This window comes from Hemiscyllium ocellatum, chromosome 49 (genome assembly GCF_020745735.1).
Source record: "Hemiscyllium ocellatum isolate sHemOce1 chromosome 49, sHemOce1.pat.X.cur, whole genome shotgun sequence".
Taxonomy (NCBI): domain Eukaryota; kingdom Metazoa; phylum Chordata; class Chondrichthyes; order Orectolobiformes; family Hemiscylliidae; genus Hemiscyllium; species Hemiscyllium ocellatum.
Window position 1 is genome coordinate 9,740,823 of NC_083449.1, and position 22,415 is coordinate 9,763,237.

A 22,415-nucleotide genomic window follows, 5' to 3' on the forward strand; every position below is an offset into this window, starting at 1 on the left:
TGAGCTACAGTTGGGCCCGTTTATAAGCTAGCAGAGGGATCTTGGGGCTCTCTCACTTCCATACACTGCTTTTGTGCTGACTGCCCAAACATGTTTTTTTTTAATGTGTAGCAATATTTTGACGCATGAGCATGGATGACAGGAATAGCTTTGAGAAACCACATGACAACTTATGTTATCATCTCAGTTCTGCAAGGAAGTTGCTCAAGGCAGACTGCTACCTTCCAACCAGTCAGAAAGACAAGCAGCAAAGAAAATCAACACCCTGATCTTTCCATTCAAAATATTGGTTGTGAATTTCATCAGAAAATGTTTGCTTTTTCAATCCTTCTGGAAATTGGTGAGTATCAGGTCCTTTAACTCCTCAAAGTTTACTTTAAGTAATAAGTTACTTTGCATAAATCAGGAACTGTTTTTTTTTGCAGAAGTTCGTTAAAAGATTTTAGCTGCGTTTAACTTTTTAATGAACACCTTCAAACATTGCAGCCCAGTATTTTTAAACGTGAAACATTATAATGTTGATCACATTGATCAAACCTGTCTTCTTAAATTCCAACAAAGCCCGTAACATTTTTTAAAGATGAAGGAGGATAAAAGGGTCATTCATCAAGTTTGGCGAATGAAAACAAAATAAAATGACAATTGATGCAGGAATAGATTTGTAATCGTGACTGAATGTAAAGTGGTCAAGAGCAGATTCAATAAGATACAGAAGGAGAGAGAGATGTCTTTATAAACCTGATGAAATTCTAGATGATGTATGAACTTACTTCGGAAAAAAACTAGCGTTGATTTGATTTTTTGTGAAAAGGTAGAGCACGTTGAAGTGACTACAAATTGTGAACTTTGATCTGAGAAATTAATTAAGTAACTGAATGGAAAATGCAATCTAATATGTGGTCAAAGCAAAGATAACCTGACTCAAATTGAGGGGCAGAATAGGAGTGAATGTTACCGTGGGGCAGACTGAACTAAATTGGACTTCCATAAAGTTCTCAACAGAGAAAGCAAAGTATTGCATGACTAAATGTATTAAAATTGAGGCAGATAGGTTTCGGAATATTTATGGGAGGAAAAGGTGATGCGAGCTGACAGTACAAGAATTGAAGACTTTAATGAGGTATTCACATTCCTGAATTTGCAACAACATCACTTAAGAACCTGAATAGCCCTACTCCTTCATCAATGTTGGAATTATTAACATTTGCCTCGTCATCCAAATCATTGAAAAGTTGCCGAGTCATTGGCCTAATCCTTGTCACAGAATCAGAGACATGGAGTCATACAGCATTGAAACAGGTCCTTTCACCCTCCATGTCCATTCTGACAAACTGACGGATCCCATTTTCTTACACTTTGTCCATAGACCACACTACCCTGCTATTTGAAGTGTTTGTCCAGATGCTGAATAAATGTTGTAATAGTATCTGATTACATTAACCTCTCAGCAAGGCCGGCCCATTTTTCTACCACCATCTGGGACAAACAAAAAGTTTCCTGATCCCTTAAAGGCACTTATTCCTTATCTTAAGCTTAAGGATTCTGATCTTAGACAAGTCTGCCATGGGGAAAGGATTTCAACATCCTCCTCAGTTTATGCCTCATTATTTTGTATTCTTCAATAAAATCCGCCCACTTCCCCCCACTCTCTTCTTCCCCAGGAAAGACAAACTCAGCCTATCAAACGTTTCCCAAAAAAACTGAAACTTTCCATCACAGGCAACAACCTAGTGTATTTCCTCTGCACCCTCTCCAGTGCTATCACGTCCTTCCAATATAGTGGCAACCAGAACTGCACACAGTGTTCCATCTGTGATCTAACCCATGGTCTGTAAAATTGCAACAAGATTTTCCTGCTCCTATATTCTACACCCATGCTGTAGGCCGAATGCCTTCTTCACCACTCTGGCTGCCTATGCTGACACCTTCCAGGATCTCAGACTCATGATGCCTTATGGTTATGATGACCTGTGAGAAAAGCTTGCCTCCTGAGAATGACTCATTCATTCCTACCTTCTGCTTTCTCTATACTCAGCAATTTCCAAACCTTACTGTTCAATTCATGATCTGTACTTATTTCTGTTGGCAGCCTGTGTGGGATCTTATGAAAAGCTTTCTCAGAAGCTATTCACTTCTCCCTTTTTCATTTACAAATGTTGCGCTGAATATGCTCAAAATGCTCCATCAGTTTTCTCAAGCATGATTCCCATTAACGGGCATTTAAATGGTCATTGGGTAGGTAATTGGATGAGATTAGAGTGTAGAGCTTCAGATTGATTCCACAGGTCAGCGCAACATCGAGGACTGAAGGGCCTGCACTGCGCTTTAATGTTCAATGTTCTGTTATCACAACAATGTTGGCTCTGTCCAATTTTAATATTTTTGCTCCACTCTGTTACTAGATTCTCCCTATTAGATTCTAACATGTTCTCTATTCTGATCATCAAGTTTACAAAGATCGCCATTGACCCCTTTTCCTTGCTGTGTAAGGTTTCATGTTAACTATCGTTGAGTCAGCATGACCAGTTGCAGAATGTACAGATTTACAAAAGATAGCCTACAATGCGGCAATTATTTTTTGCTGATTCTTCACCACCATCATTAACATCAATCAGTTAAGGATATTTAATATCCCTCATTCTCAATATTTTTATATCGTCTATCACTTTTTATTTGTCACAACCTCTCTGAAATTCATTTGGCACCTTGTACATTTCTCTGCATCACTTTCACCTGGATGATTTCCTGGCTCATTTTCCTTGCGGGTTAAACAATTTAGCACTCTACTCACTAGAGTTTAGAACAATGAGGGGTGATCTAATTGAAACAAGGGGCTTGATGGAGGTCAATGCTGAGAGGACATTTCCCCTCGTGGGCGAATCTACGACAAAACGGCATAGTTGTAGAATAAAGTAGCACCAATTGAAGACTGAGATGTGGAGGAGCTTCTTCTTTCAGAGAATTGCGAGTCTTTAGAACTCCTTGCTGTTAAGAGCTGTGTGTGTGTGTGGGTGGGGGGGGGGGGGGGGGGGGGGGGGGGGGGGGGGGGGGGGGGGAGGGGGGCAGAGTCCTTGTGTATGCTTAAGGCGAAAATGGATAGAGTTTTTGTTCATTGAGGAATCAACTGTCAGGGAAAGGGTGAGAAAGTGAATGTGAAGAATGTCTGAACAGGCATGATACTGTTGAATGGTGGGGTAGGTGGAGGGTCGAAAGGCCTGTTTTGCATGGTCCAGTGATCTCTGAAAGGCTAAGCTGTACCGTCCTGTTTGCTAGTGCAATTTTCCTACCGTCATCTGTGATGGATCCACATTTATTTTCCTTTCACTGTCACATTAAAAAAATACTTTTCCATCCATCTTTGTATTCATCACTTGCTTGGATTTGTATGATTTCCTTTCCTCAACAATTTCTTGATATTTTTATTCTGGGTCCTTAATTACTCCCAATCTTCAGGCTTCCCATTGTTTCTAGCAGTCTTACAATTTGCCTGCTTTCAACTGATATAATTTGGGTGTCTTTTCTGCACCTTGCTAGATGCACCATTCCATTTGTACTCTCAAGGAATATGAATCTTCGACCGAACCTGAAGTGTTTATTTATAAAGTTCCCCATCTCGTATTGGCAAAATTTACTCCCGATGAACTATCCCTTTGATATCCATATTTCTTTCAGCGTTCAGATGAATGATGTCGCATTCAAACTTGAAATACAGCTCGGCAACAATATAGTCACTATTTCACAGAATTCTACGATGTCATGGTCACTACTTCCCATAGGCATATTTAAAGATCAAATATTAATTAACTCTAAAGTATTGCATTCAACCTGGTCCAATCCCAGGTTGGTGCCTCAATGCACTATCTTAGGAATTGTACACGTATTGTACACATGTATTGTATTGTACACGTATTGTACACACGCTGCATATTAATGGTGATTTGATTGTTGAGTCTCCACATAAACTGTTTAATTGCTCATTATTAGTTTATTACTAATTAGCAGTCCCTATGTGTATTATAGAGAATGGCGGTCCCCAGTAGTTTTGTTTCAATCATAAGTTTACTAATGCTGTGGCTTTGTCACAACATCTCTGAAATTTCTTTGGCATCTTGTGCGATTATCTGCATAAGTTTCACTGGGATTGACTTTCTGGATCATTTTCCTTGAAGGTTAAACCGGTGTATTACAGAGATAGGTGGCCCCACATGTATCGTATAGAATAACCAATGGTGTGTTTATCATAGAGGATAGCTGCCCCTTTATGTATTTTAGAGAAGTACCTGACATGGCAGGTACACCGTTCCTTGAAAGTGGAGATACAGGTGGACAGGGTAGTGAAGAAGGCCTTTAACATGCTTATCTTCATTGGTCACAACATTGAGTAAATGATTTGGGATGTCATGTTGCTGCTGTACTGCACTTTGTTGAGGTCCCTCTTAGAATATTGACCACAATCCTAGTCACTCTTCTTTGGAAAGATTATGTCAAACTTGAGTGGGTGCAGATAAGATATCCAACTTTTAGAATGAAGAAGAACATGTAACAGCAGAACAGGTCAGTTTGAGTTATAGGGAGAGGATAAATGGGCTAGGGCTTTCTTTCCCTGCAGTGCTGGAGGCAGAGGGGTGATATTAAGGAGTTTATAAAATGATGATGGGCATGGGTAGTGTGAATAACCAAGTTGTTTATTCTCAGGATGGGGATCCAAAGCTAGAGGACATAAGTTTAAGGTGAGAGAGGGAATATTTCATAAAACACTTGATGAGTAATATTATCAAGCACAAAATGGTGCGTGTATTGAGTGAGCTGTCAGTGGAGGTGGAGCACGCAGGTCCGATAAACAACATTTAAAAGGCATCTGATGGGTGGATAAACAGAAAGGATTTAGAGGGACATGGGCCAAATGGCAGATGGGGCGAGATTAGGTTGGGATGGCTGGTTGGCATGGGTGAGTTGGACAGCAGGGTCTATTTCCGTTCTGTATGCCTGTGCATCTGTGACATTATCCACATTTATTGCATCAACGTTTTCTTGATTACAACGTGGCAAAAATGTTGACTATAAGTTTGTGTTCTAAAATTAATTCACACCAATGACGGTTTCCCCCGTGCTGTTTCCTAACTAGCCACAAAATAATTGGACATCTTTTTACTTCAATCACAGTCACTCATGCTAATGTATTGATGGATTTGTTATTTTGAAAGCTAGACCAGGTTGTTTTCTTTTTTGTCTATTCCTTATTAATGCAGACTGGTAGGAGAGTGGTGATGAGATAGCTCATGCACTGCTACACTACTATTATTTATAATCAGATTTTTAAATTATGTGTGCACAGCATTCAAATGTAACATATTAACAAAACTCTCTGAAGGAATGCCCGCTAAAACTCAACCTTTGTTATAGTATCTTTAACAAGCATTACACCAATTTTAAACATGTTCCACGATTTTGCAAAAATTTACACTCCATTCTCTGACCTCTACCATCCAAATGTCAGATCACAGAAATTTGCATCTATGTCAACCTCCAGATTTGTCAAGAGAAAAATATTAATATTACGCTATTCTTTTATTGCTTTCCATTAGTTCATTTCCAAGTGCTGGTCGAAATGCAGGAGATATGTGAGTATAAGCATTAATTCATTCACATCAAAATTACTTCGTTAATACGTCTGCACTTGATTATCAGTAAAACTGATGATAAGCAGCTTACCAAACTTTATGCTGAAATTTGTGTACAGCTTTCTGGACATCATTTTAAAAGTTAATCTTCTCATTTCTCTCTTTTTTGCATCTGTCACGAAATTCCGCTGATTTGCTGATTTTATTTCTCAGCAGTTTCCATAACCAACATTGTGAGAATTACAATGTTCAACATGGTCATGGTTACATTGTCAGGTTCTGTTGTTTGAAACTTCATAACTGTATTATGGCCATTAGTATCTTTTTAAAAATTGTAAAGCTTAGAATCGTACAGTCGTCGAGATCTGCAGTACAGCAAAAGGCTCTTTAATCCATCAGATCTACTCTCGTCAAAATCCCATTTCCCTAGCACGTGGCCCCATAGCCTTGGCGTCTTAAGTGGACATCTAAACACTTTTTCAATGTGATGACTGTTTTCGCCTCTCCTACCGTTACGGGCAGTAAGTTCCTGATTCTTGTCCAGCTCGGTGTAAGCAAGATTTTCCTTCAAAGTTTGGGAGAAGATTTGTAGCTCGGGTGCTCATTGTTGTTGTTCTGTTCACCGAGCTGGGAATTTGTGTTGCAGACGTTTCATCCCCTGTCTAGGTGACATCCTCAGTACTTGGGACACTCCTGTGAAGCGCTTCTGTGATCTTTCCTCCGCCATTCGTAGTGATTTGAATCTGCTGCTTCCGGTTGTCAGTTCCAGCTGTCCATTGCAGTGGTCGGTATATTGGGTCCAGATCGATGTGCTTATTGATTGAATCTGTGGATGAGTGCCATGCCTCTAGGAATTCCCTGGCTGTTCTCTGTTTAGCTTGTCCTATAGTAGTAGTGTTGTCCTAAAATAGTAGTGTTGTCCTATAATTGTCGTGGGACAACACTAATATTATAGGACAAGCCAAACAGAGAACAGCCAGGGAATTCCTAGAGATTCAATCAATAAGCACATTGACCTGGACCCAATATACCGACCACTGCAACAGACAGCTGGAACTGAAAACCGGAAGCAGCAGATTCAAACTACTACAAACGGCGGAGGAAAGATCACAGAAGCCCTTCACAGGAGGCTCCCAAGCACTGAGGATGTCACCTAGACAGGGCTAGAAAATTCCCAGCTTGGCAAATAGAACCACAACAAGGGTTTCCTCATATCCCTCTCTAAACCTTCTGCCCTTTACCTTGGATGTATGCACCTTCCTTCCCCTCACGCCCATTCCCCACCCCAGTTTTTACTCCCTCCATCAAAGGCGAAAGGTTTCTTCGTGTCTGTCCTATTTCTGGTCCTCATTTTACATCTCAACCATGACCACCCCCCCCCCCCCCCCCCCAATCTCTTCTGCTCTAAGGAAAACAACCCCAGTCTGTCCAATCTCTTTCCAATACTGAAACTCTCCAGCCCTGAGGCAACATCCTAGTTAATCTCCTTCCACGTCCTCTCCCAGTGCTATCACACTTTTCCTGGAATGTTGATTCCAGGACACCATATGTTAGTCTCGTTGAATGGACTAACCGATGTTTCATACAGTCCCAGCATCAACGTCCTGCTCTTAAACTCTCAGCTAACAAAGGCATGTGTTCCCATGCACCTTCAATTAATTTCAGATAGAGATACCTTTTAAGATTTCACACATTCCAGACATTACCCATGAATGTGGGATCTTTAAATGCACAAAAAGTCGGCTTATTATAACAGGTTCTAACATTTTGATTAAGCATATTCTGCTGATAAAATGCTTCAATTGCATTCCTCAGATGATTTACCAAAGCCGGTTGTGTCTCTGAATCCAAAGTATGAGGTGTTTTTAGAAGGAGAGACAGCATCGGTGAAGTGTACCTGTCAATGTCCAGTCACAAGGATACACTCTTGTTACAGTGATGATCCCAGCTGCAGGTTCATAGATCTTTCTGAAGGACAATGTGAAACATCTTCACAATTAAAACCCTCAAAGAGAGGTGAATCAAGGTACACATGTGAATGTTTATTCATGTCGGTGAATGGGACATGGAGAAAATCACCGTTGACTGACCCCATTCTGATACACGTCAAAGGTATGGCATTAACACCACTCCTCCCCTGTGTTTTTTTCTTAATTAATTGTTGTCACGTGTACCGAGATACAGTGAAAAAATGATGTTTTGCATGCTCTATAGGCAGATCTTACCATAGAAAGTGCTTTAGGGTAGCAAAACAGAGTGAAGAATAGAGTGTTGCACCATAGAGAAAGTAAATAGTGAGAAAGAGAGATCAGTATTAATATTTGAGACATCTATTCAGAGGTCTCAAAACAGCAGGGAAGAAACTGTCCTTGAATCTGATGGCGTATACATTCACACTTTCACATCTTCTATCCAGTTGAATAGCATATACCTGTGATGGGAGGGATCTTTGATCATGTTGGCCATTTTCCGGAGGCAGCAGGAAGTATAGTTGGAGTCAATGGATGGAAGGCAGATTTGTGAGCTGGACTGAGCTGTGTTTAAGACTCTCTGTAATTCCTTGCGAAGTTGACATGTCATGCAGTGATGCGTCCAAATAGGATGCTTTCTGTGGCACCTCTCTAAAAACTGGCAAGAGTACTTGTGGACATACCAAATTCATTTAGCATCCTGAGGAAGTTGAGATGTTGCTATGTTTTCTTGACCATCGCGTCGACGTGGGTGTATAAGAACCTGGTTGTTCATGACTATCACTCCCCACATCTTGACACTTTGCACCATCTCCTGCTAAGCACCTTTGAAGCACACAGGGGGTGCCCAACACTCTGCTTCCTGATGTCAATGTTCAGCTCCTTCGTTTTGCTAATGTTAATGGAGGGATTGTGTCTGTGCATCATACAGCTAAGAACACAATCTCTTTCCTGTGTTCTGTCTCCTCGTTGTTTGAGATCCACCTTATAAGCGTAGTATTGTTAGCACATCCGTAATTGGATTTGGGGTGGAATGTAATTACCCAGTCATGATTGTATAGGGAAGAATGGTAGGATGCTGAGTATGCAGCTTTGACTGGTGTTGAGGATTATAGTTAAGGAGATATTGTTTTCTATTCTTATTGATTGAGCATCCAGATCAGTTTGTTTGGAATTATGGCGTTGGAGGTGGAGCTGTAGTCAGTAATTTGGAACCTGACATAAGTGTCTTTGTTATCCAGAAGTTCCAGGGATGAGAGTAGGGCTAGGAGGTGATATCTGTAGTAGAGCTGTTGTGCTGGAAGGTGAATTGTAAAGAATCAAGGTAATTGGTAGGCTATAGTTAGTGTGAGCCATGACCTAACGCTTGAAGATAATGGATAATTATGTAGGTCACAGCCACCAAGCGGTAGCCATTGAGACACACTGCATGATTTTTCTTTGGCACCAGAATGGTGGTGTACGTCTTGAAGCAGCTGGGTGCGTCACATCATAGTAAGGAGACGTTAAGGATGCATTTCAGTACTCCCTCCGCAGGTGGTCACTTCAGGATTTGAGGGCATGTCCAGGGATTCCATTCGGGCCTGTCGTTTTCTATAGATTCACACTGAAGCAGGCTGATATAATGTCTGTGGCAGTGGCCGTAGGTAATGGTTGATCCGAGACTGTTGGGAGAGGTGACATTAATTCACTGGCCTACTGTTCAAAGCGAGCATAGAATGCGCTGACCTCACTATTTGGGGTGTACTTTTGTCCATAATTCTGTTCAATTTCGCTTTACTTTGTGTAAGCCTGGCCACAAATAACAGGTGTCTGTGTGGTTGGCCTGGATCTTGCGCTTAGCTTGGTGTTACCTCTTAGCATTCCTGATTTCCTTATAGAGGTTGTACCTGGATTTCCTGGACAGGTGAACGTTGCCCGAGTTGAAAACCTCTGACCCGCAATAGGGAGTGGACTTCCCAGTTCATCCATGGTTTACCGTTGGAGAAGACTGGAATTATCATTTTAACACACAGTCTTCTACATGCTTACGACTGAAGTCTAAACAGAGTGGCATTTTGCTGAGGTTCGCTGCTAATTTCTTGAATAAGGACAGTCCAGTGACTGTAAGCGGTCCACTAGAAGCTTCGCCTTATCTCAGACCAAAACTACATTATTTTCTCCACTGGATATTCTCTCTTCAATTTCTGTTTGTCAGTAGGGAATAGGAGCACAGCATTATGATCTGGTTCACCAAAATGTAGATGGAATGGAGCATTTGGCGCCTTTGATGGTTGTCTCCCAATGACCAAGAATTTTCGGGCCTCCAGTGTGACAGAAGGTGGGCTGATGGTATTTTGGGGTCATGTTCTTGAAGTTGGCCTGGTTGAACTTACCAGCTGTGATGAACAGGGCCTGAGAGCAATCTTTCTCAAGACTCTTTGCAGCATTGTACTCTACATCAAGTACACTCTTCATTTCCGCATGGGATGGGGATGCAGACTACTGTCAGCAATCACTAAATCAATGTGTCCCAACGTCAATCTCATTCCGGTCCATTTAACATTTCACAACGTGGATTTTATAGACGCTCATGATCACAATCGATTACATGCAATCAGCCATTTGTAAGAATTTTTGATACAGTGTAATCATTACTTAGGCAAAGGAAGGACATATGCTACCCACGGGGCAGACATAAATTATTTTCCCTATCCGGAGCATTCTGTAAAAACGAGGTGCGGAGCCAGCGCACTCACACGTCAGTGTGATCCTATGGTCTTTGATGGAGATCTCTCATAATCTTTGGGATCAACACTGTTTGTTCTATCCTGGGGCTGATGGAGGGGAACTCCTGTTAGCACCCCCTTTTCACATCGATCCACTGCATTGAAAATGGGGGTCACCTGAGTCAAATCCTTGATGTTTCTTATGATTTCTCCTTGGCTTTCATACAGAGACTTGCTCACATTTGCTGATGTGGCACAATTAGATAAAGTCTGATTCTACGCAAGAAATGCCAAGAATGGTAGGCTGAGGTAACACAGGTTTAAGGTGACTTCTAATTCTCAACAGCTATAAAACTTCTCAAATATTATTGTTGCACTTTTTCAGGAGTATTATGTATTGAAATATTACCCTGTCACAATGTGAGAGACATTTATGATGCTTCACACAGAACATCTTTTTTCGCGTAAGAGATGCTGACTAACGTTGTATTGCTTTGTCTGTCATAGTATGATGTAAGTTGATATTAATTAAGTTTTTTCAATACAACTGATCATGTTGATATATTTAGTTCGGGAATTAGTGTTGTTAAGATCTCTCTCTCTCTCTGAACTTTACAATTGCATTCTTCTGCACTTTTCACCATTTAAGTGTTGCTTTTGGAGGTATAACTAAATGTTTTGTAAAACACTTCATTTTAAAATGATGTGACAGATCAACTCTCCAAACCAATTATCAAAGTGCTGGCAAATTCCGCTGTGAATTCAAACACGGACAATGTCATGATTTCCTGCAAGGGTGAGATTCGGTCCAAAGGAGGAATATTCTACTTATACAACAGCCAACAGGAAAATTTTATTCAGCATCGTCATGTGCCTGGTCTCGAAGATGCCTCCACCTTTACCATTAGTGCCCATGAATATTCTTCTACAGGAAACTACAGTTGTCGATATCAAACAGAGGTTAATGGGTGTCCCATCCTTTCCCCGTTCAGCCAACCTGTTTCAGTCACAGAGAAAAGAGAGATGGAACCCCCATCAAAAGGTAATGTATTACATGTGTTAGTGATTTTTGAGAAGATTTGTAGCTCAGGTTGATGTTCAGGTTTTAAGTTTGCTTGCTGAGACATTCAGACATTCCATCACCATGTGCTAGGTAACATCATCAGTGAGCCTCTGGTGAAGCACTGGTGTTCTGTCTGCTTTCTATTTGTGTATCGTAGATTGTTAAGCTGGGTAATGCCATTTCCGATTCTTTGTCTCAGAAGTTAGTAAATTGCGTCCAAATCGATGTGCTCATTGATGGAGATCCGATTTGAATGCCAGGCCTCTAGGAATGCAAATCACATTCGTTCCCACATTCATTGACGCAGTGAGCTGCGCTCGTCATGTCTTTCACTCCTATGAGGCACATCTTTGAAATAAGTAAGCTTATGAAATGTTTGTTATCATTGTTCTTTTCGGTCTGTTTCTCACCAGAGGCAAATGACTCGGACCGCACGTACACTCCCCAGCACCACAACACTCACCTGCACGCTTGCACTGAACGACATTGGTGCTGGCATGTATGCATTCAACATGATGTGAAAGCCGTGCTGAATCCCATCCTGGTGCGGCCAGGGGCAGCTTGGGAGAGTCGCCCCATCAGAAATGCAACAGCAGTTTGCAACAAAAGGAGCGGTTAATGGAAAATGTCAGAACAGAGTTGATAGGAAAGCAACACACACACACATCAGCTACTCAAATACAGAAGCAATCTTCCCAAATGGAGCAATGTCTGGGCATTACTTAAACGGGCCACAACACACTGTAGCACCCAGGGACAGCAGAAGAAAGATATCTGGAGAAGATATTCAAGAAGAATTGTACAATATATTCAATAAGCACAGTGCTTCTATTCCTAAACAACAAACCCCAAAAAAAACAGATATAATGCACCCAGAAACTCTAGCCACATTCTCACACATCATTTCTGAAGTGTCGACCAGACTACTCAGACTCCTTGACATCACGGTAGCCGACAAACCTACCAGAGTCTCGATTAAATTGTTGCTGCAAAAGCACAGCAGGTCAGGTAGCATCTGAGGAGCAGGAAACTCGACGTTTCGGGCAAAAGCCATTCATCGACATAATAACACACTGAAACAGCGGGTGAGAGATTAACCTAAAGAACCCTATGCAAACAACCAGCAAAACGAATGTCATCTACAAAATACTATGCAAACACTGTAACAAACACTTCACCCGTCAAACATGCAGAAAACTGGCTTTGAATTTACATGAACACCAACTAGCTTCGGAAAGACATGACGCACCATCACCAGTATACTTACATACAGATGAAGGACACCACTTCGACTGGGACAGCACAGCCATCCTAGGACAGACTAAACAGAGACAGAGTTCCTAGAGGCTTGGCATTCAAACTGGAACTCCATCAATGAACATATCGATGTTAACCCTATTTACCAACCTGTGAGAAAAAGAACCAGAAAAGTTATCACACACCTTAACGGACCAAGACATACAAATACAAAGTGGTACATGACATCAATGCTTCACCGGAGGCTCACTGATGAGGTTACCTGGCATACTGACGAAACGTCTGAAAACAAACCTTCTAACTCAGTGAGCAAACTTACAACCTGGAAACGACTAGTTTAATTTGTGTCTGATTTTATCATTACAAAAAGACTGTTGAATGTGTCATGGTGCTTCATATTTTAAGCCTGTCTTATACCCTCATTTTAATTGATTGCAATTTGATCGAAGGTCTGAGCGTTGGTTATAAATCCCTTCTCCTGGTAAGTGGCTATGTACTTCTGAATTGGCTGACTTTATCTTGATTCACAATCAATGGTAGATGCTGCTGCCATTGTTCAATAGGATATAACCGCTGTGGCTTTGACAGAGAGTTTTCTAAGCATTATGAAACAAGACTATTAGATCACTCGGGTCCCTAGTCTTCAGCAAACATTCCTCAGTTGCTTTTGAGTTGGGTGGAAAGATGCATATCCCCGAATTAACCATAGCACGTGAAATTTCTTCAACAATATTTGCCAGAGGAGCAGAAGTAATCAAAATAACGAACAGTGGGCATACCCAGGGAATGATTTTGGGTAATATTGATGTGACTGGGAGTTCTGGAATTGCATGTCCTTGGGTCATAGAGAGCTACAACATAGAAACAGGACCTTCCACCTATCGAATCTGTGCTGGTCAAAAACAAACAGCTAAGGATTCTCTGAACCCATTGGCCAACCCATAGCTTAGTCTGCTTTGGCATCGCAAGTGTACATCCACCTCCTCCTTCAGTATGATGAAGATTTGTGCTTCTTCCATGTTTACAGGCAGAGTGTTCCAGATTTCCACTGCTCTCTGAGTGTTCCCAAAAATTCTGACATCTCGTCTCAGCTTTCTACCCCTTACCTTCAAGATAGCACTCCGCGCCTCTCCATTCAATCATCACATCAATCCCTTCTTCCTGTCTACCCTAACCATAGTCCTCATCAATTTAAGCAGCTCAATCATGTCCCTTTCTCTTAAACTCTCCTGCTCTAACGAACGGAATCTCTATGTGTGCAAATTACTTCCATCACTGAAACTCTCCAGCCTCCAAGAAAACATCCTGGTAAATCTCACTCTGCAGCCACACATGGTGAGCACTCTAAGATCGACCAGATAAACTCTCCTAATTAAATGTCAGGAACATTAAGCTGTGAAAGGATTTGAAGTGTCCACTTGTTGTATTTTCTGTTGAAGTCAGAATGTGTGTGATAAAATAGAACATTTGATGCCTCAAGACGGATATCATTGTCAGTGGGATATGTTGATGTTTATTTCATGTTCATTAATGTCACACCATTGCTTTACATTGCATAGGCGCCAAGCCAGGAATGTACACCGGACTGGGATGTGCTGCTATGATCATTATTTTACTTGGGGTGCTGTGCCTCATAATTATCAAGAAAGGTAATTCAGTGAAATTTTTAATGCAACTGGTTAGGAGGGATTTGAAAGCAGTGAGAGACGGTATGGTGAGGATTTAGCAGGAATAATCTAGATTATAATGAGGAATGTAGAACTCACTCCTTTAAGGGTGGGAGAAACATGTTTATATGTGCATTTGTGATGCCAAGGCTACAGGGCAAGTGCTGATGAAATGGCATTAGAACAGTTCTAAACCAGAACAGACTGTTGGGTCTTTTCCTGTTCCTGTGATTTCTTTCACTTTGAAAATTTCCCAGTGGAAAGGGGATAGCTAAATGTGACCAAGTTCAATAATATATTGATACTACTTGAAAATATGGTTTCAAAGGGGCTCTGGGGAGTATTGTTGACCAGGAGGATCTAGGGGTATAGGTGCACAGTCCCTTGAAAGTAGCGTCAGAGGTAGACATGTTAGTGAAGAAGGCAATTGGCACACTCACCTTCATTGGTCAGGGCATTGAGAATAGGAGTTAGGGTGTCAAGTTGCGGCTGTACAAGATATTGGTGAGGTTACATTTGGAATACTGTGTAGAATTCTGGTCGTCCTGCTGTAGGAAAAATGTGGTTCAACTGGAATAGGTGAAAAAAGTTTTGCAGAGGCATAGTTTCATTGAATCCCGACACTGGAAAAAGGCCCTTTGGCCCAACAAGTCCGTACTGACCCCCTGAAAAATATCTTACCCAAACTCATTCCCCTACCCGATTACTCTACACTAAACCACGTAATCTGCACATTCTTGAACAATATGCACAATTTAGCATGAACAGTTCACTTACCCTGCGCACCTTTGCATTGTGGGAGGAAACCAGAGCGCCCAGAGGGAATAGACGCTGACACAGGAAGAATGTGCAAACTCCACACAGAGAGACACCCGAAGCTGAAATCGAATCCGGGTCCCTAGCACTGTGAAGCAACAGTGCTAGCCACTGAGCCACCGTGCTGGAATGTTGCAGGGATTGGAGGTTTGACTTACAATGAAAATCTGGGTAGACTGCGATTTATTTCCCCAGATGTCAGAGGCTGAAGGATCATCTTACAGAGATTTACAAAATCATGCGAGGCATTGATAAAATGAACAGCCAATGTCTTTTCCCCAGGGTAACGGAGACCAAAACCAGAACTGCATAGATTTAAGATGAGAGGAGAAAGATTTAGAAGAGACTTAAGGAACAACTTTTTTAACACAGAGGGTCGTGCATATATAGAACGAGCTTCCAGGACAAGTTTTGTTGATGCGAGTCCAATTACAACATTTAAGAGACGTTTGGACAAGTACATGAATCAGAAAGTTTTAGCGAGATAGCAGCAAATGCAGGTATATAGGACTAGTTTGGTTAGGGAAATCTGATCGATATGGACAAGTTGAACAGAAATGTTTGTTACTCTACGACTCAAATACTTTTCATGTTGCGTGCTCAGATGAGCAAGACAGTTTTTTTAAAATTTCGTTTTAGGTGATTCAGTGAAAATGACACTGGCATATCTGGAAATTTTTCTGTTCACACTCATTGAATTGGGGTCATTAAAACCCTGATGCTTAAGTGTTTACGTTAGAAAGAGAAATGTAGACGTGAGGAAAAGTAGCAGCTAATGTGTTCAGAGAGGAGCGTAAAAAAGTGTTTTTTCTGAAACCTCAGGAGAGTTAATTCACTTTGAGAGAAGAGGTCCCTAAGAGCAGAGATAATAAATGCTGGCCGGGACAGAGATGCTCACATCCCACGAATGAATTTAAATAAAATAAAGATCAGCTTTCAACCACAACTGAGGAGAATTTCATCACTAGATTCCAATTATAGCTCGAGACTTTGGACTTGCGTCGCAAGAGATGGCACATGGAGTCACGTGGTATGTTGCTGTCAGTTCTGGAGTAGTGTCCCAGTAACACTGTCAACACACAAACCCCTCGTCATGTTTCAGTGAAGGCCTCATAATAAACATTCTGTGTACAGAAAGACAAAAATAATTAAGGGTGATAAAGAACGACCCATGTGATTTGTCCAGCCGCCTGGGCCATTAACATATTCATAGCAGATGTCCAGTTGCGGTTCTTTTCCTTCCATATAGACACACAGCTTATTTCAAAAAGGCAGTGGATGCTGCATCCGTCGCCAATTTCAAATGTGAGACAGAGAAATATTTGTTGAGTAAAGCTCTGAAGGGGATATGGACTAGAGGTAGTTATATGGATTTCAGCCTTTATCAAATGTAGCTAAGAGCATTTTCATCAAACGGACTGTTCCATACAGTCATTTCACAACATTCACCGTGAGACACTGTTTTAGAAGCAAGGGACGATGGCTTATTGACTGGCTGATTATCTAGTCATTACAAGACAGTACAGATAAGTAGATTAGGTGGATTGGCCATGCTAAAGTGTCCAGGGATGGTGGGTGGTATAGGCGGACTAGTCATGGGAAGTATGGGGTTACAGGTATATGGTGTGGATGGAATGCTCTTTGAAGTGTCAGTGCAGGTTCACGGATAATCATCTCTATCTACTCTGCGGGTGTTCTAAATTACAACAGGAAAAACGTAATTGTATAGCGTTTGTTCTCCTCTTTGTACATTTCAAGTGGAAATATTCAAAGTTTTATTTAACGTTTCATTTTAGGAGGTTTCATTTACATTTCAAAATTAACGAATTTCATGCTGCATTCCGAAAATAATTCGGTTAAAGAGCAATCACTGGAGAAACTCAGCAGGTCTGGCAGCATCTGTGGAGTGTGAGAGATAGAAGCAAAGTTAGCATTTCAAGTCCAAAACACTAAAATAAATTGGAACAGGAGTATACTGTTGGGCTCCTGGAACCTGATCCACAAATAGAATAATTCGCTGAACCCATGATGAAGAGCTTTTGCTCGAAACATCGATTTTCCTGCTCCTTGGATGCTGCCTGACCTGCTGTGCTTTTCCAGCACCACTTAATCTTGACTCTTACCTCCAGCATCTGCAGTACCCACTTCTGCTATGGCTGACCCCTCAGTCCTCACATCCACTTTCCTGCCCGTAACCCGTCATTCACCAGAATCTATCTCAGCCTTCAATATGCACAAGGATTGTGGACACCTCCAATACGTGCACAAAGACACACAGACACACATACACACACACACACTCACACACATACACACACACACACACACACACAGACTCTGGGACATGGAGTTCCAAAACTCTCAAACCTCTGACAGAAGGAATCCCTCCTCATCTCATTCTTCAACTGGTGCCCCTGTATTCTGAAACTGTACCCTCTGATCCTGCACTCTCACATAAGGAGGAATCATCTTCTCAGCAATGACTCTGCCAAGCACCTTGAACAGACTATAAGACCTTAAGACAAAGGAGCAGAATTAGGGCATTCAGTCCATTGAGTTTGTCCTATCGTTCGATCATGGCTGATGTGTTTCTCAAACCCATTCTCGAGCCTTCTACCTGTAACCCTGGATCACCTTTCCCACTCAACACCTGATCGAATTCTGTTCTCAAGGAATTCAATGACGTGGTCTCCACAGCGCTCTGTGGCAATCAGTTCCACAGATTCACCATCCTCTGTTTGAATAAATTCCTCCAGGGTCATCTCCTCACACTAAGCCTGTGCCCTCGGATCCTTGTCTCTCCTACTCCTGAAACATCGTCTACATGTCTACTCTTTAACCACTTGTGACATGGCAAGCCCTTCATCCATGGGATCTTTCTTGTGAACCTCCTCTGGACACCCTCCAACCTCAGTATATCCTTCCACACATACAGGGCTTAAAACTGATCCTAATATTCCAAATCTAGTCTGACCAGAGCCTTATACAGCCTCAGTAGTACATCTCTGTTCTTGTACTTCAGCCCTCTAGCAATGAATGCTAACAATACATTTGCCTTCCTAACTGCCAAGTGAACCGGCCCAATCACCTAAAGAGAATCCTGAACCCGGACTCCCAACTCCCCTTTGAGCTTTAGATTTCTGTTTGTTCTGTGTATACATCTAGTGTCATAGCGGCGGTGTTTATTTAATATTCTCTGATTTTTGATACTGATATCCAATACCCTGCAGGCCTTTGTGTTATATTATTGACATCGACAATCATGTTTGTGGTATTTCACCATTACCTTGTTGTTTTACATCCCTCAGGTCGAAATAAACATCGAAATGTTCAGAGGTGAGAAGTTTAAATGACTCTTGTTTTTTTTCCTGATACTTGACTTTATGTAACATATATAGATGTGCATTAACACATCTTTAGGTCTCGTATTTATTCCATGATGACTTTTGTGCCATCAACTCCCATTGCATCGGGAACACATTTAAGCCAATATATATCTTTATGTTCCAGGACTGCATCGCGAACAGTTCAAAATAGACACAGTAAAAACAATGATGGCATCTGTAAGTATATCACTGATGCTAATGACTAGTTGTAGTGATCGCTATAAAAAGTTACATTTTTCTTTGTGATTATTAAGGTGATAAACGTGTAAATGGTTTTAGTGGAGAAATTGTAAACTTCATTCCTGTTCACTCTATGTTAAGACAGCGTCACATCATCAGAAACAAACATTGAAATAATCTGAATGATTAGATTACTTACAGTGTGGAAACAGGCCCTTCGGCCCAACAAGTCCACACTGACCTGCCGAAGCGCAACCCACCCATACCCCTACATTTACCCCTTACCTAACACTACGCGCAATTTAGCATGGCCAATTCACCTGACCCACACATCTTTGGACTGTGGGAGGAATCCGGAGCACCCTGAGGAAACCCATGCAGACACGGGGAGAATGTGCAAACTCCACACAGTCAGTCGCCTGAGTCGGGAATTGAACCACTGTGCCACCGTGCCGCCCACAAATATATGTGCCGCCCACATACATTTCTCTGTGGTAAGAAGTTCCAAAGACATTAAAACGTCCGAGAAAAGACAATCTTGCTCATCTCAGTCATCCATTGACACCCCTAGATTCTGAGACTGTGCCTTCTGGTTCGAGATGCTTCAATGTGGGGGAAACACTCTCGCAGCATACAATGCTTTCCGAGTGGCATGGTGGCTCAGTGGTTAGCGCTGCTGCCTCACATTGCCAGGGACCCAGGTTCCATTCCAGCCTTGGACAACTGTATGTGTGGAGTTTGCACATTCTCCCCGTGTCTGTGTGGGTTTCCCCAGAGTGCTCTAGTTTCCTCACACAGTGCAAAGATGTGCAGATTAGGTAAATTGGCCATCCTAAATTGCCTGCAGGGTTAGGTTCATTCGTCAGTGTGAACGTAGGGAGGTGGGTTGCTCTTCGCAGGGTCAGTGTAGACCTGTTGGGTCGAAGGGCCTGTTCCACACTGGAGCTAATCTAATCTAATGAGATTGCCTCTATTCTTCTAAACTCCAGTGAGTCAGGTCGTAATATTTTTAACTCATTAGACAATACCACCATCCCAGGAATAACCCTGGTTGAGAGATTATAGATCCAATAAATATTATTTGCCATCATTTAATAGACTGAAGGCTATGCAAGGGAGATTCGCTCTAATGACTGGTGGGTGCCACCAATAATGTGGATTCAATTTCAAAGATGCCTGAGAACTGTTCTTTTCAACATTTCAACATTTCCCTCCTCTGAGGTGTGATGACTATCTGGATGAACTACCAGAGGTCTCTCTCTCTCTCTCGCAAGGTTGCGGATACAATAAAAAAAATATTTTGGGCCTATATTTCAATGGACATCAGGAATTAGCACACACAAACAGTTGACAACATGAACTACTGAGTGTCACTGCTAAAACGGGCAGAGAAAAACTCAACTTTTTTGCTTCTTTTTTCGCAGGTGGCAACGCCAATTTGATCCATTACAACCCCGCGGTAAGCATACAATTATTAATCAAACACAAATCACTTTTTTTTTGCTCCAGAAAGTCTGATTAGATTCTCCTTTCGAGAGAGAGTCCCGGAATCCAAAATATACTTGGAGTTTGAGGAAGTTTAGGACAAGTATAGATCGATTAACAGAGAGTGAGATGGAGAGGGATGCAAAAAATAAACACAAAATCGAGGGAGAATTAGACAAGTGATGGTGTGAGTGACGGGTACAGCAACGAAATATGGAGGTAGAGATAAACATAGGAAGCACATTGAAAAGCGCCAATCATAGAGTTGCACAGCATGGAAACAGACCCTTTTGCCCAACTTGTCCATGTCAACGAGGTTTCCTAAACTGAACTAGTTCCATTGGCCTGTATTTAACACATATCACTCTAAAGCATTCTTATTCATTGAATGTCTTTCAAACTTTGCCATTGTACCCACCTCTACCACTTCCTCTGGCAATTAATTTCATATACAAACCACCCTTAGGGCCTTTTTACATTATTCCCATCTGATCTTAAACCTATGCCCTCTAGGTTTGGGATTCCCAGTTCTGGAGAAAATACCTTATTTACTCTCATCTCCGCCCCTTAAGATTTTCCAAACCTCTATAATGTTACCCCTCAGTCTCCGACGCTCCAGGGAAAAAAACGTCCCAGCCTATCCAGCCTCTCCCTCTAACTCAACCCTCCAATCCATGTAACATTCTTGGATTTCTTTTTTTCTGTACCCTTTCTATATTAATAACATCTTTCCTGTCACAGGGCTACCAACATTATACACAGTTTTATAAAAATGACCTCATCAATATCATGTGCAGATACGTCATGATGTCCTACTTCTTATACTCTGGCAAATTAAGGCAAATTGTGCCAAACAACACCGTCACCACCCTGTATACCAGCGACATCACCTGCACACGGAAGTTCCTCTGATCGGTAACACTCCTAAGACCCTACCAGTAACTGTGTAAGTCCGACCCTGGAATGCCTTTGAAAAGTGCAATACCTTGTATTTATCCAAATTAAACTCCATCTGCCACTCCTTGGCCCATTGTCCCATCTAATCGAGATATTATTGTACTCTTCGATAACCTTCTTCACAAATAGCCCTAATTGTGGCGTCATCCGCAATCTTACTAACAATACCTTCTGGAATTCTCGTGCAAATTGAGAGACTGAAAAGACAAAAATAAACTACAGTGTGTAGGGTTGGTGTGAAAGGGATTGACAGGAAGCAGCAGGTGGTTATAGATAGACAAATTTTACAAAACCTTTTGAGAGTAACAGAAGTGTATCAGTGTATAATTTACAAACACCACTTTGCATGTTTGCTCAATGCAGGGCGAGTATTCCGATGTGGATGACAAGAAATGTGAAGGAGTTACTTATGCAGTCTTGAACATGGATAAAAGTGAATCTGCCTCAGTCGTCAGGGAAGAGCCCTGCGTGTACATGGGCGTGAAAACATAACAACCTTTGTACTCCCGCCTCCACGGTTGCATTCTGCTTCTGTCATGTTGCTTGCTGAAACTCATCTGGTGAATGAATTCAGCCCACACCCCACTTTCCACCTACTGATACAGCGGTAATCCACACCTGGTTCCCTGAATACTCAAAGTCGCTTTGGAGCATTGCCAGAACTTGAAATGCAGCAAGATTTCCCCCGGAAGCCTCATTCTGCACTCAGAAGGTTGGTCAGGCCGGAATATGAGAGAGAGTGAGTTCAGCAAGATTTTCCTTGGTTTGGAAAGGTTTCCATCTCAGTTAGAAAAGTATATGCCAACGGGGTCCAATGCTGCAAAGATTTATGTACACCAGAGAATACGCATGGCAAAAAGCTTCCAGAAAAGTGAAAGCATTTAGATACACAAGAAATATAGAGGAAAATAATACACTGATAAATTCCTAAACAAATGTTTAAAATAAAAACAAATAGGAGATGTTAAGAATATCAAATGAACAGGAATAGGCCATTCAGGCCCTTCAGCCAGTCCTGCCAGTAATCTGTTACCCAACTCCGTAGAGCTACCTTTGGTCCCTAACTCTTTAATACATCTGCTTAACAGAAACGTATCGATAATTTAAATAAAATAAATCAATCAGTATCAAAAGTGGTTTGTGGAAGGCAGTTCCATAGTGTGATGTGCATTTTCGGTAGACTATTAATCCTGAGACCCAGGTAATGATCTGGGAACTAGATTTAAAGCCTGCCATGGCAGAGGGTCGAAATTGAATTCGGTGATAACCTATAATTATGATTATAATGATGACCATGAAACTAAT

General features: G+C 41.6%; 1 protein-coding gene across 1 annotated transcript; it reads left to right on the plus strand.

Moving 5' to 3' along the window:
- The first annotated feature begins 239 nt into the window (after positions 1-239).
- On the plus strand, positions 240-22,243 carry LOC132837097 (uncharacterized). The gene is made up of 9 exons (XM_060856789.1): positions 240-340; positions 5,586-5,621; positions 7,437-7,733; positions 11,012-11,341; positions 14,179-14,268; positions 18,411-18,438; positions 18,613-18,665; positions 20,093-20,127; positions 21,474-22,243. Exons 1-9 carry the CDS (start codon positions 310-312, stop codon positions 21,600-21,602), a joined length of 1,029 nt encoding a protein of 342 aa, XP_060712772.1. The 5' UTR covers positions 240-309; the 3' UTR covers positions 21,603-22,243.
- Positions 22,244-22,415: the final 172 nt, after the last annotated feature.

Coding starts and splice junctions, on each gene's coding strand:
- LOC132837097 (XM_060856789.1), top strand. CDS start 310: ATGTTTGCTTTTTCAATCCTTCTGGAAATTG. Junction 14,269..18,410: donor CCTCATAATTATCAAGAAAG/GTAATTCAGTGA, acceptor TACATCCCTCAG/GTCGAAATAAACATCGAAAT. Junction 18,439..18,612: donor AAACATCGAAATGTTCAGAG/GTGAGAAGTTTA, acceptor TTTATGTTCCAG/GACTGCATCGCGAACAGTTC.